Source organism: Ranitomeya variabilis, chromosome 2 (genome assembly GCF_051348905.1).
Source record: "Ranitomeya variabilis isolate aRanVar5 chromosome 2, aRanVar5.hap1, whole genome shotgun sequence".
Lineage (NCBI taxonomy): Eukaryota > Metazoa > Chordata > Amphibia > Anura > Dendrobatidae > Ranitomeya > Ranitomeya variabilis.
Window position 1 is genome coordinate 856514397 of NC_135233.1, and position 19402 is coordinate 856533798.

General features: G+C 44.7%; 1 protein-coding gene across 2 annotated transcripts in view; it reads left to right on the forward strand.

The window, feature by feature from the left end:
- Positions 1–18472, forward strand: part of LOC143808036 (receptor-transporting protein 3-like) — a 42280-nt gene extending 23808 nt beyond the window's left edge. For both annotated transcript variants that reach the window (XM_077290261.1, XM_077290262.1), the window contains one exon: positions 14933–18472. In XM_077290261.1, the coding sequence (XP_077146376.1) occupies positions 14933–15284 (352 nt within the window). In that variant the 3' untranslated portion in view covers positions 15285–18472. The remainder of the gene's footprint in view (positions 1–14932) is intronic.
- Positions 18473–19402: the final 930 nt, after the last annotated feature.

Consider the following 19402-nt stretch of genomic DNA (forward strand, 5'->3'; position numbering starts at 1 on the left):
GCATCGTTGAAACTGTCTTCAACGATGCCAAAGTCCCCCTGCAGCACCCGGGTAACCAGGGTAAACATCGGGTTACTAAGCGCAGGGCCGCGCTTAGTAACCCGATGTTTACCCTGGTTACCAGCGTAAATGTAAAAAAAAAAAAACCGTACATACTCACCATCTGTTGCCCGTCAGGTCCCTTGCCGTCCGCTTCCTGCTCTGAGTGCCGTACAGTGAGAGCAGAGCGCAGCGGTGACGTCACTGCTGTGCTCTCACTTTGCGGCGCTCAGTCAGAGCAGGAAGCAGACGCCAAGGGACCTGACGGGCAACAGATGGTGAGTATGTACTGTTTTTTTTTTTTTACATTTACGCTGGTAACCAGGGTAAACATCGGGTTACTAAGCGCGGCCCTGCGCTTAGTAACCCGATGTTTACCCTGGTTACCAGTGAAGACATCGCTGGATCGGTGTCACACACACCGATTCAGCGATGTCAGCGGGACCTCAACGACCAAAAAAAGGTCCAGGCCATTCTGACACGACCAGCGATCTCGCAGCAGGGGCCTGATCGCTGGTACGTGTCACACATAGCGAGATCGCTACTGAGGTCGCTGTTGCGTCACAAAACTTGTGACTCAGCAGCGATCTCGATAGCGATCTCGCTATGTGAGACGGGGCCTTTAATCTCACAGCAGGTAGTGTGCTGGAGGAAAATTTCCTGGGCGTTACATCACTGATGCAATTAAGTGTAGTGACACATATCTCCCCCCAGTACATTACCAGTGACTTTGTCACAACATGCACTATATATATATATATATATATATATATATATATATATATATATATATATATATATATATATACACACATCTACACAGCTCTGGCAAAAATTAAGAGACAACGGCAAAATGTTCAGTTTGCCTGATTTTTCTCTTCATAGGTATATGTTTGAGTAAACTGTAAATTGTACTTCTTTTCTATAAACTGACGTCTCCGAATTTCCAAGCAATACATTTTTTTTCTGAAAAGGAGAAATGGTCAAAATAAAAAAAAAAATAACCAGTAATTTCAGACCTCAAATAATGCAAAGAAAAGAAGTTCATAATCATTTAGAAACAACAATACTAATGTTTTAACTCGGGAAGAGTTCAGAAATCATTATTTTGTGGAATAACCATGATATTTAATCACAGCTTTCATGCGTCTTGGCATGCTTTCCACCAGTCTTTCACACTGCTCCTGGCGCAAAAATGCAAGCAGTTCTTTGTTTGATGGCTTGTGACTATCCATCATCCTCTTGATTAAATTCCAGAAGTTTTCAATGGGGTTCAGGTCTGGAGATTAGGCTGCCCATGACAGGGTTTTGATGTGGTGGTCTCTTTATTTTTGCCAGAGCTGAGAAAATACTAATTGACTTTACTTCATATGTTTCTATTACATATGTGTATACACCCCTTCCATCCGTGATCCGTTCCTCTCCCCCTCCACAACCTCATTTTCATTGCATTGGTGACCACAAGAATAGTAAATTTTGCAGAAGATATAGAGAAAGCACTTGTAACATCGTAAAAACTTTATTAGACTTCGCTCAAACACCATTCCCTGCAAACACAATTACGCATGTCACTTTTAATAGAGATATGGTGAGTGCCCTCTCTATCTCGTACAGAAGATTTTCACGTATCCTGATTTTTCTGAGAGATTCTTGCAGGACCTTTTCCATATAGGACCCCAGTTTATGAGAATCATCTGAAACAAGAGCATCCTTTGGATGCGGTAATGTTGGTTTGCACTTTCTCTACTTTCATTTAAAATTGCAAGCATTCATCTTCACCCAAACTCTTTTACATACGGAACCAATTGCTAAAGAAAAATTAACTTGTTGGTTCTATTTATTCATAGAATCATTTTTGAAACCATAATTCATGTGAACTCCCTCACAATCATTGTTAATGAAAATTTTAATCAAAGTGAGCACTGATTAACTTTCTATATCTTTGATTGGTGATTTTTACAGGAGGAAATCTGCCTGTGTAAAGGGACCCCTACATTACCCCTAATTATGTTTGAAGACACAAACCCACTATCAGGTGATCAGGGGAGTACACAGAAATTATAGCAAAAATTCTAATTGCCCACCCCTCCATGCCCCCCCAAAATATTTGATTTATTAGGCAGAGCCATATTCCTCAACTTTTATAACAGCGAGAAAAACTTTTGTGATAGCACCTACAGTTATGGCCAAAAGTATTGACACCCCTGCAATTCTGTCAGATAATACTCAGTTTCTTCCTGAAAATGATTGCAAACACAAATTCTTTGGTATTATTATCTTCATTTTATTTGTCTTAAATGAAAAAACACAAAAGAATTGTCCTAAAGCCAAATTGGAGATAATTCCACACCAAACATAAAAAAGGGGGTGGACAAAAGTATTGGCACCATTTGAAAAATCATGTGATGCTTCTCTAATTTGCGTAATCAACTTACCTGTGGCACCTAACAGGTGTTGGCAATAACTAAATCACACTTGCAGCCAGTTGACATGGATTAAAGTTGACTCAACCTCTGTCCTGTCCCTTGTGTGTACCACATTGAGCATGGAGAAAAGAAAGAAGACCAAAGAACTGTCTGAGGATTTGAGAAACCAAATTGTGAGGAACCATGAGCAATGTCAAGGCTACAAGTCCATCTCCAAAGACCTGAATGTTCCTGTGTCTACTGTGCGCAGTGTCATCAAGAAGTTTAAAGCCCATGGCACTGTGGCTAACCTCCCTAGATGTGGATGGAAAAGAAAAATTGACAAGAGATTTCAACGCAAGATTGTGCGGATGTTGGATAAAGAACCTCGACTAACATCCAAACAAGTTCAAGCTGCCCTGCAGTTCGAGGGTATAACAGTGTCAACCCGTACTATCCGTCGGCATCTGAATGAAAAGGGATTGTATGGTAGGAGACCCAGGAAGACCCCACTTCTTACCCCGAGACATAAAAAAGCCAGGTTGGAGTTTGCCAAAACTTACCTGAAAAAGCCTAAAACGGTTTGGAAGAATGTTCTCTGGTCAGATGATACAAAAGTAGAGCTTTTTGGGCAAAGGCATCAACATAGAGTTTACAGAGTTTACAGGAGAAAAAAAGAGGCATTCAAAGAAAAGAACACGGTCCCTACAGTCAAACATGGCGGAGGTTCCCTGATGTTTTGGGGTTGCTTTGCTGCTTCTGGCACTGGACTGCTTGACCGTGTGCATGGCATTATGAAGTCTGAAGACTACCAACAAATTTTGCAGCATAATGTAGGGCCCAGTGTGAGAAAGCTGGGTCTCCCTCAGAGGTCATGGGTCTTCCAGCAGGACAATGACCCAAAACACACTTCAAAAATCACTAGAAAATGGTTTGAGAGAAAGCACTGGAGACTTCTAAGGTGGCCAGCAATGAGTACAGACCTGAATACCATAGAACACCTGTGGAGAGATCTAAAAATGGCAGTTTGGAGAAGGCACCCTTCAAATATCAGGGACCTGGAGCAGTTTGCCAAAGAAGAATGGTCTAAAATTCCAGCAGAGCATTGTAAGAATCTCATTGATGGTTACCGGAAGTGGTTGGTCGCAGTTATTTAGGCTAAAGGTTGTGCAACCAAGTATTAGGCTGAGGGTGCCAATACTTTTGTCTGGCCCATTTTGGAGTTTTGTGTGAAATGATCAATGTTTTGCTTTTTGCTTCATTCTCTTTTGTGTTTTTTCATTTAAGACAAATTAAATGAAGATAATAATACCGAAGAATTTGTGTTTGCAATCATTTTCAGGAAGAAGCTGAGTATTATCTGACAGAATTGCAGGGGTGTCAATACTTTTGGCCATGACTGTATACAGTAATTATGTCCCTTTTGAAGAACCTTACTGCTCTTGAGCACAACTATCTTTGATAGCCATTATACGGTATGATTGTCCCCAAAATGCCCCCAACACCCTCCCTGCACATTGTTTCCAACATCCCCTAAGCATAATGCATCTTAATTGCTCTACCCTCATGCTTGAAGTCTCCATAGCTCCCTCACACACAGTATCATAGCCACCACAATGTGATGACTGACCATTATGCCCCTACTTAGTATCATGCACCCCTTAGTATGATTGCCCACACTCAGTATGATACACCCAAAGTCCCCATTCAGTATGAGTATGATGACCACACACAGCATCATGGCCCCACAAAGTTTGATGACCTGTCATTATGATGAACCCCACTTTGCATGATGCCCCCTTAGTATGATGGCCATATGTATACTCCCAAAGTCACCATTCAGTACGTTGACCCCACATAGTATCATGGCCTTCACAGCACCTCATAGACTATGATGGCCCATCAGTATCATGCTGTCAAAGTCTCCCAATATGCTTGCCCCTACACTCAGCATGATAGAAACCATAGCTCCCCCACTCAGCATGATAGCTCCATCATCCCTCCATTGAGTATAATGGTTCCTGCAGGACCCAACTCAGTAAAATGAACTCCACTCAGCACAATAACCACCACTCACTATGAGGTCCCCAACAACAAACACCCTCAGTATGAGAGCCTCCATAGTACCTCACTCAGTATGAGGGCTCACATAGTCCATCACTCAGTATGAGAGCCCCATAGCCCACACTAAGTATGATGGCTCCTCAGCCCCTTACTCAGTATGATGGTCTCCATTTAGTATGATACCCTCCAATCAGAATGAGGGATCCCATACCACCTCAGTATGAGACCCCCATAGTCCCTCACTCAGTATGAGGGCCCCCACAGTACCTCACCCAATTTGAGGACTTCACAGAACCTCAATCAGTATCATGGCCCCCATAGTACATCTCTTAGTATGAGAGCCCTAGAGCCGCTTATTCAGTATGAGAATTCCCACAACTACCGAAATTTTAAAAAATACAAACATTATTCCAAAAATGTGCAAGAGCAGAAATGATGCAGCACTCACCCATGAGCTGTTTCAACAAAGTCCTTTATTAAACCATTGTGGATCTGTGGACAAAGTTCATGGGACAGGCAGGTGCAGAAGGAATGTGGGGAAGGACGATGACTGTTTCGCGTCAAAGGCACTTCTACGGGTCCATGTTTCCTCCTGCACCATGGTTCAATAAAGGACTTCGTTGAAACAGCTCATTGATGAGTGCAGCATCTTTTCTGCTCTTGCACATTTTTAAGACGGATGTTTTTTCCTTCATGCTGTGCACCTATGCCCAGACCTTATAGGCTATGTGCACACGATGCGGATTTGCTGCGGATCTGCAGCAAATTTTTCCGCGCAGAAACGCTGCAGATCCGCACTGTGATGTACAGTACAATGTTAATCAATGGGATAAAAAAAAGCTGTGCAGATGGTGCGGAAAAATCAGTGTGGAATTGCTGCGGATTTCAAAGAAGTGCATGTCACTTCTTTTGTGCAGATCTGCAGGGTTTCTGCATCCCTCCATGATAAAAACCGCAGAAAATCCGCACAAAATCTGCATCAATTCCACATAAAAACCGCACAAAATCCGCGGCAAATCCGCAGCTTCAGATTCTGCCAGGAGCTGCAGATTTTGTGCAGAAAATTCTGCACCACTTTTCCTACGTGTGCATATAGCCATATACTGCTGTTCTTAAAGTGGCAGACATCCAGAGCGACAGATGTTAAATTTGCATGACCTTGGTGCCATTCATTTTTTTCTTTTTTGTACAAACATTACTCACCTTGCCCAGTTTCCCCGCCATGCTGCTCGGGCCTGTGCAGTTTGAAGACTGAGGTTCTGCACAGCAGATGTAATGTAGTGACATCATCATGTTTGCAGTGCATTCAGAGATAATCTTTAACAATATTATCAGAATGATTTGTAATGGGGATTTTACAGCTGAAACTAATGGCCTGAAGAGTTAATGCAGCTAAGTAGATCGTTTGATTACAATACCAATAAGGAATTCATACCTGTCAATGCAGTAGCATAGTAGCATCAGCAACACTCAAAAACAGGAATGAAGCGTGGGTCTATTTAACGTAGCCAGACATTTGTACAAAGGAGGGTGGGGGCATATACAGAAACTTTCACCCTATTTATCCCTTCTTATACCCTACCTGTCAGTGGAGGTTGGCATCCTTTTGGACGCAATGTGGTGCCCCCGCTCCTCGACGGCTGGCCCTAGGAGTCCCTTACTAAAAAGTCTTACCCTAAACTCTAGGAATATAACCCTAGACACCTGGTACACACCAGTACAAAACACTCAGTGGTTATAAACCAAGACCCTTAAGGTACCTTCACACTGAACGATATCGCTAGCGATCCGTGACGTTGCAGCGTCCTGGCTAGCAATATCGTTGAGTTTGACAGGCAGCAGCGATCAGGATCCCGCTGTGCCATCGTTGGTCGGAGCAGAAAGGCCAGAACTTTATTTCGTCGCTGGATCTCCCGTAGACATCGCTGAATCGGTGTGTGTGACGCCGATTCAGCGATGTCTTCACTGGTAACCAGGGTAAACATCGGGTTACTAAGTGCAGGGCCGTGCTTAGTAACCCGATGTTTACCCTGGTTACCAGCGTAAACGTAAAAAGAACCAAACACTACATACTTACATTCCGGTGTCTGTCCCCCGGCGCTGTGCTTCTCTGCACTGTGTAAGTGTAGCGCCCCCACCGCCGCAGGGCCGAGGGGTACCCGGTACCGGGCCTCTGAGTCTCTGCTCTGGGGTTGTCACGGCGGCTAGGCCCCGGTCCGTGACCCTGCCGTGGGGCGCTCAGTGAATAACAGGTGTGGATGAGGGTGGTGCGGTGCAGTAAATAACGAGGACACCAGGTTGCAGTCTCTTTACCTCTTTACTGAAGATCTCTGGGTCCTCGGTCCGGAACACGGTTCACCAGGCTGCGCAAGTCCGGCCGGTCCAATGGCACCTCCAGTGTTCTCTTCACAGGTGGAAATCGGTGCCTTCCTTCTAGCGCTATGTGTTGTGGTCCTTCCCTGCTGTGCTTACGGAAAGTCCCCCACAACTGTTGTGTCTGTTTCTTAAGTTCCCTCACAACTCGATTAGATGATGTTCTGCTAATCCTCCGTCCCTCCCTGGTGTTCTGGTTGGGACGGCACCCGTTTGACGGGTAGGCTCGGAGCTCTTCCGGGACCCTAGAGTCGCCCCTCTCCACAAGTTGCCCCCCAAGACTGCATAGGTGATTTAAGGTGAGACAGCCCGCCTTAGACTGACTGTCCTGCCGCTGTTTGGAGTATTGCTTGAAGCTGAATGTTATGATACTCCCTCGGCGTTCCGGCCACCGGTAGTGCGCCTCAGTAGGATGTTGCTTCGGTCTTACAGCACGACTCCTACTGGTATTTCTCCTTTGCGTGATCTCGTTTCTCACTCAGCACAATCTATCTCGCTTCTAATCCTTTCTTGGGTACCGCCGCTACCCGGAGCAGGCACGGTCCCGTTACGTTCTTTCTTGTTGCCAAGCCTCTTTCAGGATCCCACCCCTGACAGAGACCCTACTGTATCTTCCCCTACAACACCCTCTGCCACAAGGTGTTGCCTGGTTCCAACCCAGTCAGCTTTCTGATCTAACTTCCTGCCTGACCCCCAGTTTACCCACTATGGTGGGGAGTGGCCTAATGAATAGCACCCTTAGCTCCCCCCGGAGGCCCAGCTGTGAAATGTATTGGTGTCTGTGATACCTGATCAGATGAACTCCTTCAGTGCCATCAGACGCACCGTAGCTCCCCATAGTGGCGGAGCCACAGTACTGCAACGACCAGGACTCTGGGGCGCTGCACTCCCCCCTGGTTAAACACAGTACTCCGGGACTGGGAAGAAAACAACAATACAAGTTAGCAAAAAGACATACAGTTTGGTTGAGTGCAATAACAATAAGTATACTTGAACAGGCTTCCCTTTATGGGAGGTGAGGACACTTGAACGTTACAAACATGGTTAAATATCATAGCAACATTCTATAAATAACTCTTCTTACCCAACCGGGTATTCTACTAAGTGCAAAATTGTTGAACAATAATCTAACATTGCCTTTAAGGACATACACTCTGAATCCACTAAAGACCTTCCTATAATCACATTATAAGGTAATTTAACTTTTTCATTCTCCTTCTTTAAATCTGCAGGACCGCCTGTCCTATCGGCACCAGACCTTCTGCCTCTCCTTTCGGTTACAGGACCGCCCCGTTCAGCCAGGGCCTACTGCCTTTTCAACTACTATACACAGTATAGAACATAACATTACTTTCAGTTTAAGAGCACTGAGCCATCTCTGCATGACTCCTATGAGGACTCAGGGTTTACCTTCTATCCTAACTATCTATCAACATTATCAAAACATTTTCTATTGAACATTAAGCCTTCTCATTATCTTTCTCTCTATCATGCATGCTGGACACCACGTCTATCCCTACGGGCCCACTGCATCCTTCTTCTATCTTTCACCTTTTCCTTCTCAGAGAACATCATCAGTATTTCTTCACAATTAACTAATTAAATACATATAACTTTCTCATGTAAACATTACCATCACTTTCTTTGGTCAAGACATTATTGCTTCCTATCTTAAAGCAATATCACGGTTTAAGCGCAACAAATGAACATCCCCTTTAAGAGGGGACCAAGTCTCTATGAGGTAGCACGCCTTCTCAAGCTACCAGTCCATACTCAGCAAAGGTTCCAGTGTGGTATCTTCACAAAGAGTCCTTCTTTAAGTAAAACCAGTAGGGAGCGCCTTTAATAAGGTGCAAACTATGTACAAGAAGTTCGGATCATGCACTGTTCATGATTTCAGCAGTTCTTTTCAACTATAAACTTGTGCAAAAACTTTAGAAAAGCAAACAAAAACAAACAATAGGGATCCCAGGTCAACAGAAGGATCCCCTTAAGAGTTAACCCTGGACGGGTTCAGCAAAAATCAGGAAACAAGCAGTTAAAGAACTATTTACATACAATGCAGTGTCTTTCTTACTGGAACCACGCAAGCGGCAGCACCGGTGGAGGCAACCCCGCAGGATACTGCGCACCACCTGGTACTGCATAAGGGGGAGTGTTGTCCCATCTGGGGGTCTGCGTACCCACCGTCTTCTGCTCTGGCACAGCAGGAACACTGGTCACCTGGGGAAGCGCCTCCTTGGCCACCACAGCGGTGGTGGTAGTAATACTGCAGGTCGTGGTCTTCACAAGTGTACAAGTGGGAGTGACCACGGTGGTCTGGGTGGTGGTCGTGGGCCAACCACAAGGCAGCACCTTAGCCACAGGGGACGATTTTGCTGGCACCTTGGTCGGGGATTCCGTCGGCTTCCTCTTGTAAACGTTTAAAGCAAACCACCCCTTCTCACCAAGGTGCCTGGTGTAGGTAACGCTGTCCCCCGGGTAGAGGTCCCGGTCAGGGTGGCCCTCCCTAAGATGAGACTCGACATCCCGGCGGTTGACAAAGATCTCTGCGTATAATCCCGGCTCTTTAATGAAGCCCCAGCCTCCACGGAGCTTAAAGTCAACTACAATGCCCTGCCTGCGCGGGGCCTGGTGAGTGGTGGGGTCCTTGCGGGCCCGGTCCTTGACCGCCAAGTCTTTTTGATGGTGGGCCTCCCGCCCGGCCTGGTGTGTTTTCTCCTCCTCTTTCCACTGTTGTTCTAGCTGGACCCGGTATTCCTCCCAGCTTAGGGCCTGCACCATCTCCCCCTCTTGGGTCTCTACCCCGGGGAACCCCATAAGATTGGATCCGGGGTTCACCCAGCGGCACACTGTGCGCTCCGCATGGACCTCACACAACCAAGGGAGTAGGGGTGATTGGGGCTCGCATACGGTGTTCCATGCCCGTGGCTTCCTCCCATGGTAACAGGCGCTGGAGTCTATGGGTTCCCGGGAGAGGTGGTGCGGCTACGGGACCCACCAGCAAACCCTCGGCCAGCGGGACGGGGTCGGCGGACTCACCAGCCGATGCAGGTTCCTCCTCCGCGGCGGGTTCTTCCGGCGGTGTCGGCGAGGATCCCAGCGGTTGCTCCGGTAACGGTGTAGGATCCGACGCCTGAGGACCTCCTTCCGGCGCTGCCTGGTGCGGAGCCTGGGCCTTCATGTTCAGTTGGAGGAGTTGGTTGATCAGGCTCTCCATCTCGACCCGCAGAAGTTCAGTGCTGTCCACGGAGAACGGGCTGCTGGGCTCATCCGGGTAGTCGGGGGAGACTTCCACTTCAACCCCACGGTCGGGTTCAGAGCTGCTGGCCATAGCGTCCTCCACGTGGGTCACTTCCTGGTCTTTTTCCCGCTCTCTCCTTCGTGGGCGGTGTCGTTTTCTCGGTCTCCGCCCTCCATTAAGGATTAGGAGGCGGATCTCTGCGGCTGACGGACACGTCCTCACGGTGCAGAAATATTTAGACTGGGCGGCCATTGCTGTTCGCGCTCTGCAGCTTGCCCACGCCTACTCCACGCCCCTCCTCTTCTCCTCAGCGCTGCAATGGCGGCGGATTTTGGCGGTAATGACGCAGCACACAGTCTCTCAATAAAGTACAGTCCAAGCACAGTAAATCACAGTTCCAAGGCACACATGACCTGACTCTTCAGGCTTAAGTAGATCCTGTTCGTGATGCCAAAATTGTAGCGCCCCCACCGCCGCAGGGCCGAGGGGTACCCGGTACCGGGCCTCTGAGTCTCTGCTCTGGGGTTGTCACGGCGGCTAGGCCCCGGTCCGTGACCCTGCCGTGGGGCGCTCAGTGAATAACAGGTGTGGATGAGGGTGGTGCGGTGCAGTAAATAACGAGGACACCAGGTTGCAGTCTCTTTACCTCTTTACTGAAGATCTCTGGGTCCTCAGTCCGGAACACGGTTCACCAGGCTGCGCAAGTCCGGCCGGTCCAATGGCACCTCCAGAGTTCTCTTCACAGGTGGAAATCGGTGCCTTCCTTTTAGCGCTATGTGTTGTGGTCCTTCCCTGCTGTGCTTACGGAAAGTCCCCCACAACTGTTGTGTCTGTTTCTTAAGTTCCCTCACAACTCGATTAGATGATGTTCTGCTAATCCTCCGTCCCTCCCTGGTGTTCTGGTTGGGACGGCACCCGTTTGACGGGTAGGCTCGGAGCTCTTCCGGGACCCTAGAGTCGCCCCTCTCCACAAGTTGCCCCCCAAGACTGCATAGGTGATTTAAGGTGAGACAGCCCGCCTTAGACTGACTGTCCTGCCGCTGTTTGGAGTATTGCTTGAAGCTGAATGTTATGATACTCCCTCGGCGTTCCGGCCACCGGTAGTGCGCCTCAGTAGGATGTTGCTTCGGTCTTACAGCATGACTCCTACTGGTATTTCTCCTTTGCGTGATCTCGTTTCTCACTCAGCACAATCTATCTCGCTTCTAATCCTTTCTTGGGTACCGCCGCTACCCGGAGCAGGCACGGTCCCGTTACGTTCTTTCTTGTTGCCAAGCCTCTGTCAGGATCCCACCCCTGACAGAGACCCTACTGTATCTTCCCCTACAACACCCTCTGCCACAAGGTGTTGCCTGGTTCCAACCCAGTCAGCTTTCTGATCTAACTTCCTGCCTGACCCCCAGTTTACCCACTATGGTGGGGAGTGGCCTAATGAATAGCACCCTTAGCTCCCCCCGGAGGCCCAGCTGTGAAATGTATTGGTGTCTGTGATACCTGATCAGATGAACTCCTTCAGTGCCATCAGACGCACCGTAGCTCCCCATAGTGGCGGAGCCACAGTACTGCAACGACCAGGACTCTGGGGCGCTGCACTAGCGCCGGCCGGCCGGAAAGCAGAGCACAGCGGTGACGTCACCGCTGTGCTTTCCGGCTGGCGCTTACACAGTGCAGAGAAACACAGCGCCGGGGGACAGACACCGGAATGTAAGTATGTAGTGTTTGGTTTTTTTTACGTTTACGCTGGTAACCAGGGTAAACATCGGGTTACTAAGCGCGGCCCTGTGCTTAGTAACCCGATGTTTACCCTGGTTACCAGGGGACTTCGCATAGTTGGTCGCTGGAGAGCTGTCTGTGTGACAGCTCTCCAGCGACCACACAGCGATGCTGCAGCGATCGGGATCGTTGTCTAGATCGCTGCAGCGTCGCTAAAGGTGACGGTACCTTTAGCAAATATATAAGCGTAACCAACATAAGTCAATACTAGGTATCAATCACCAATCTTTTAACAATCTTTTATGATCTGACAGTCCTATCAGGCAGTCCAACTCTAGTGGTTATTTCACCCTATTTGGTCCCTAAGAAACGTCCCTGCCTACTAGCGGAGGTTGGCACCCTCTTGGATGCTATATTGCGCCCCCAGTCCTCGGCGGCTTACCCTGGTGGTCCTAATTAATCCCTTAATTACACAGGGGCACTGCCAGGGGAAGTGCCTAAGGGACTACCAATAGTGGGTGATTATTGCAGACCCTTAGTTTCAGTAAGACCATTACAAAAAAGAGAAAGGGCGGTGCAGCACATTAAAAAATGGGTGCCAACCTCCGCTGATAGGTAGTGTATAAGAAGGGATAAATAGGGTGAAAGTATCTGTATATGCCCCCTCCCTCCTTTGTACAAATGTCTGGCTAGGTTAAATAGACCCACGTTTCATTCCAGTTTTTGGGTGTTGCTGATGCTTTTAAAGCCTGTAATGTTAATGTTTGATTTTTGGAAATACCTATATATTTAGTAACAGACTGTGAAGCACTCAGCCCTGCCTTGAGCCTTTATTCTGCCACTCTCCCTGCTCCTGCAACTGTCCTTTAGCTAAATGCACAATGTATCTGATATAGACAGCAAAACACAAGATTAGCCCTTAGAACGGCTGTTAGTATGATGGTTCAGCATCAGCTTAGAAGTCTCCAGTGCTTTCTCTCAAACCATTTTCTAGTGATTTTTGAAGTGTGTTTTGGGTCATTGTCCTGCTGGAAGACCCGTGACCTCTGAGGGAGACCCAGCTTTCTCACACTGGGCCCTACATTATGCTGCAAAATTTGTTGGTAGTCTTCAGACTTCATAATGCCATGCACACGGTCAAGCAGTCCAGTGCCAGAGGCAGCAAAGCAACCCCAAAACATCAGGGAACCTCCGCCATGTTTGACTGTAGGGACCGTGTTCTTTTCTTTGAATGCCTCTTTTTTTCTCCTGTAAACTCTGTAAACTCTATGTTGATGCCGGAAAAATCAGTGTGGAATTGCTGCGGATTTCAAAGAAGTGCATGTCACTTCTTTTGTGCAGATCTGCAGGGTTTCTGCATCCCTCCATGATAAAAACCGTAGAAAATCTGCACAAAATCTGCATCAATTCCACATAAAAACCGCACAAAATCCGCGGCAAATCCGCAACTGCAGATTCTGCCAGGAGCTGCAGATTTTGTGCAGAAAATTCTGCACCACTTTTCCTACGTGTGCACATAGCCATATACTGCTGTTCTTAAAGTGGCAGACATCCAGAGCGACAGATGTTAAATTTGCATGACCTTGGTGCCATTCATTTTTTTCTTTTATGTACAAACATTACTCACCTTGCCCAGTTTCCCCGCCATGCTGCTCGGGTCTGTGCAATTTGAAGACTGAGGTTCTGCACAGCAGATGTAATGTAGTGACATCATCATGTTTGCAGTGCATTCAGAGATAATCTTTAACAATATTATCAGAATGATTTGTAATGGGGATTTTACAGCTGAAACTAATGGCCTGAAGAGTTAATGCAGCTAAGTAGATCGTTTGATTACAATACCAATAAGGAATTCATACCTGTCAATGCAGTATCATAGTAGCTTATGTAACAAATACAGTAAATTCCACTTACAGTAGCTTCTTAGTGTGATCTCTTAAAATGTGACAACCAGTTGTTTAAAAATGTAGTCAAATTAGATTTTTTATCAGACTGAGACAAGAGGAAAGGCTGTGTGCCCACATTACATTTTTATGCGTTTCTGCTGCATTTTTTGTTACAGCGGGAATGCTAAAAAACACTTAGAAAACGCATTCCCATGCAATTCAATGGGATTCCGCAGCTGCTGTGCCCATGCAGCGGATTTTCCCACTGTGGAATCGCATAGCAGTAAAAGCCGCAGCATGTTCATTATTTCTGCGGAATCACAGCGATTCTGAAGCCATAGGATTGCATTGAAACCCTCACTTTACGCATGTGGCTATGTCCACCATGCGTAAAGTGAGTGCTTCATGTGCGGATGGTACCCGGGTCTGGAGGAGAGGAGACTCTACTCCAGGCCCGAGGTACAATATCCCTGTTAAAAAAATAATTAAAATAACAAATAGGGATATACTTACCTTCTGATGGCTCCGGAGTCCTCCCGCCTGTCAGTGGTGCACGTGGCAGCTTCCATTCCCAGGGATGCATTGCACGAATCACCTGGGATGACGTCGCGGTCATGTGACTGTGACGTCACAAAGATCCTTCGCACGAAGCATCCCTGGGAACGGAACATACCGGGAGCGCCGCTGAGGAGATCGGGGGCTGTCGGAAGGTGAGAATAACCATATTTTTTATTTTTTTATTATTTTTAACATTCTATCTTTATACTATTGATGCTGCATAGGCAGCATCAATAGTAAAAAATTGGTCACACTTGTCAAGCACTATGCTTGACAAGTGTGACCAACCTGTCAATCACTTTTCCAAGCGATGCTTCAAATCGCTTGGAAAACGCAAACATTCTGCAAGCTAAAAACGTTTGCAAAATGCTTGTGTTTTGCGAGAAAACGCATTCAAATTCGCATGTGTTTTACCCGCGGCAGGGAGTTGCGGAAATGCTGTGGACATTTCCACAGCATTTCTGCAATGTGGGCACATAGCCTTACCAGAGTAGATTAGCTTTCAGGGATGAATTAAATAAATGTATGATTGTAAAAAGAAATAGTCTGTAGTGTCAAGCGATTCTCTGTTGATCCTTACCAACCCTGATATGGTACAGTAAAGCTTTATTACGATGATTACTGTTATAATTATTTTGCTTTTTTTGCAGTTTCACCTGCTTGAAGTGCTCTCATTTTTGGAACTCCAGTCGAGTCACACTTATCTTTCATTACTGTCTCAGAAAAAACAAGACAGGCACTGTTCTCCTCCGTCCTTTTAGCCAGATGTGTCGGGAATGTGACAATAACAAATTCATCAATCCCACATTTAATGTGAAAAGTGTAAAAGAAAGTCTGGAAAATCTTATTTTAAAAATAAAAAAAAATTGTTATCATGAGAAGACTGACAGTGACAACCAGGACAACAGGCACCACAAAATAATAAGAACCAAACCTCATGAGAGGGATCTGTGTGAAGCTTGTATGGCTGGTATATGTAATAAAGACCAAGATAAGTTTTAAACTTAAATATATCATTATATCAGGTGATGCAACCTTCAAGTCACGGACAACATTTCAACTCTCATTTTACTAATCTAATCAAATTTGAAGGCTATCTAGAAAATTGCTATATATAGTAATCCAATGGTCCATCACAGAGAAAACAAGCTCTGAAGTTGCATGCAAATTAGCATATCAATGTTTTCTCCAAGTGCTTGGACGCCCCCAATGCACTTCCAGGCTAATTTGCAAATGCTTGATTTCTCAGTGATAGTAGATCAATTATTACAAAATATATATTTTTATTTATTTTCTGTGCCATACCACTGGTTTGATTAATAATATAATCCTAACTGGTTTTCTTTAAAGAAGCTTCCTAATGCAAAAGTTTAGAGCTAGCTAATCCCAAATAGTGTTTTGTTTTTTAAGCAAAGAATGGAGATATATATATTACAATTTTCTCAATTCTACACTTGTAAATAACATGTAATGTACAGTAAATATAACGGTACAAATGCAATAATCAGATCCCATACTCTAACACCATTTTAATGGTCATAATTGACTACATGTCCAGGAAAAACTCAAAGTGTGAAGCTACGTTGTTCCTGCTGCTATGAAGCTGCAAATTCCTGAGTGCCCTGACAGTCGCAGGCAGATTAATTTAACCTTATGAAACTGATTGTGGTTAGCCCAAACTTTGCCATGTTTACCCTATGCCAACCCATCTATTTGGAACATGCCCTCAACCAATAATTAGAATAATAACAAATAGAGTGCATAACCCTATTAATCACACCCCAAAATTTTTACAACCGACTTAACTTGTTTCCATCAGAAATTCCCTTTTATCACCTATGCCCAGGATAGATGATAACTTATTTACCATGGGAGTCAAACTGTTGGGAATTTTTAACCCCAATATAGGACTTTTATCCCCATTAGAATGAGGCCGCAGTGCGCATGTAAGAAGACCACTCCATTCATATGATTGTGTCCGAAAAACCTGAGCGCAACACTTTCCAACACAATAGAGAATGAATAGAGCAGTGGAAGAGCATACACCTTGCTTCTCCATTCTAGTGGGGTTAAAACCACAGATCATAGTGGTTGGACTCCATTGTTTTCACTTGACAATTCCATTAACTAATATAGACAATGAGCCATACCCCCTAAGCAAACTCTAGTATAATGCTGAACACAGACCAGACCATCTAAACTAATAATGGGGCGTATGGACATCGGTTGTCGGCAACATACAGCCCCTTTAATTGTAGAAGAAATTGTACTTCTTACAATTTTTTTTTTGTATTTTGTGTTGCTACTTGAGATCTTGATTTTAGTTGTATGAATGTTACCCATCATTTTGAGGTTTAGACAAGTTAGTGTTTAATTTATTTATTTTTTTTATTTAACTTTTTTTTGTAATCATCCTTGATTCCGAGCTTTCATTCACCCCCCACATCCGATCACTGGCTCGCTCTTCTTATCTGCATCTCAAAAATATTTCTAGAATTCACCCTTTTCTTACTTTCGACTCTGCAAAAACGCTTACTGTTTCTCTTATTCATTCCCGTCTGGACTACTGTAACTCTCTACTAAACGGCCTCCCTCTTACCAAACTCTCCCCGCTCCAATCTGTCCTGAATGCTGCTGCCAGGATCATATTCCTCACCAACCGTTACACCGATGCCTCTACCTTGCACCAGTCATTACACTGGCTACCCATCCACTCCAGAATCCAGTACAAAACTACTACCCTCATCCACAAAGCACTCCATGGCTCAGCACCACCCTACATCTCCTCTCTGGTCTCAGTCTACCACCCTACCCGTGCCCTCCGCTCCGCTAATGACCTCAGGTTAGCATCCTCAATAATCAGAACCTCCCACTCCCGTCTCCAAGACTTTACACATGCTGCGCCAATTCTTTGGAATGCACTACCTAGGTTAATACGATTAATCCCCAATCCCCACAGTTTTAAGCGTGCCCTAAAAACGCATTTGTTCAGACTGGCCTACCGCCTCAACGCATTAACCTAACTATCCCTGTGTGGCCTATTAAAAATAGAAAAAACAAAACAAAAAACACACACAATCAGGTTCCCTGCATCGTGTTCTCATACACTTTATGCAGTTAATAGCCCTCTGTGTCTGTACTGCTACATACTTAGGCTGTTAACTGGTTCATGCAGCTTTACATGAACACCCGAGCCTTACACTATGGCTGGTCCAAATAACTAAAGCAATTGTTACCATCCACCTCTCGTGTCCCCCCTTTTCCTCATAGATTGTAAGCTTGCGAGCAGGGCCCTCATTCCTCCTGGTATCTATTTTGAACTGTGATTTCTGTTATGCTGTAATGTCTATTGTCTGTACAAGTCCCCTCTATAAGTTGTAAAGCGCTGCGGAATATGTTGGCGCTATATAAATAAAAATTATTATTATTATTATATTATTCTAATCATTGTAGAATGCTTTAAAGAGAATCTATCACTAGGTTCTTGATGGCTCATATGAGAGCATCATAACTTAGAGGCAGAATCTGTGAGTCTAACAGTGGGTCACATACTAGGATTCTTGTAGTTGTTTTGATAAAACAGTGCTTTATCTGCCTCACTTCTTCTACTCCTCTCAATGATAAGCTACTATTATGTAGTCGTTGATATTTACGAGCTCTGATTGGCAACTTTCTCCCATTCCCGCTATCAATGTAGATGGGACTAGACAAAGATCCTCATTGAAAGGACTACAGAGCTCAGAGCTACAGCAGAAATAAGAGTAATATTATCAAACCTACAGCAAGCCATGCATCCCTGGAATCAGAGTTTCTGTCTCTACCTTATGCTGCACTCCGATGAAGACAGATCCCTTTTAAAAAGCCATTGTGCCATTTTTTATACTGTTTACTATATGCAAATTAACAACTTTAAAAAAAAGATAGGTTGTTAATTACAGAGATACAGAATATATATATATTTGTATTCGGTATCTCTGTAATTAACAACCTATTTTTTAAAAAAAGTATATATATATTGTTTATATTGTTTTTGGTAATTGGTTTATTCTACTTTTACACCTGTGAGCTGTTATCTGGGATCTGATTCTTTTGTGTAAAATGATTGATATTCATGTTTGTAAATATCTCTAAATAAAAAGTAATTTTGTGGAGCATCATCTTCTGCCATCTGGATCTTGACTGCCAGTAGGACATTTCTCAGATTTCATTTTGATGTCTGTTGCTGATAAACATTCTATTGAACCACTTCTTGTTTGGTTAAAAATCTATACTTTATTGAAAAACATTTAAAAGATATCCAACAATTCCAATATTTTCACTCGATGCTATGAACAATAAATAAAACAATAGGTGACACTCAACTCTATTCATATTTAGCAATTGCAAGACATGCATTAGTCTAAGGGCTTGTGCACATGACCGTATTATCAGTCCGACTGTGATCCGACAAAACATTGGATCACACTTTGATCAATGTTAGTGTATTGGGCAGTACGCATATACGTTAATTTCCTGCTGCATGACAAAATTTGTGCCAATATTTGGGAAGCACTCGACCATGCAAGTCTCTATCATAGAATGTGATTTGCATAATCGGCCTGATTCTCTCAGATGAGAGAATAAACAATTGTCTGCACAGCTCTAAAAGTGCAAAACAACATAATCAATACTATGTTTAATGGTGTGTCAAGGATTTTGTGTTCACCCTGCTAATAAAAATATTCAGACCTTCCTAGCACAGAAGTTGGCACCTTAAGGTTAACCCTTTCACCCCAACTCTGTTTTCACTTTCATGACGGCCAAATTTTACAATTCTGACCAGTGTCAATTTATGTGGTAAAAACTGTGGAACACTTCAACAGATCCCACGAATTCTGAGAATGTTTTTTTTCATGACATATTGTACGTCATGGTAGTGGTAACATTTGTTTGATATGTCTTGTGTTTATTTGTAAAAAAAAAATCTGAAATTTGTTGAAAAGTTTGATGTGAATACTTTTCTGCCCAATGATGTCAAAAGTATTCTCGGAGTGTTACCTTTATTGGCTAACCAAAAAATAATATGTTTGCAAGCTGTCAGAGCAGAGCGGCTCCTTCTTCAGGCAAGATTACAAATAGGT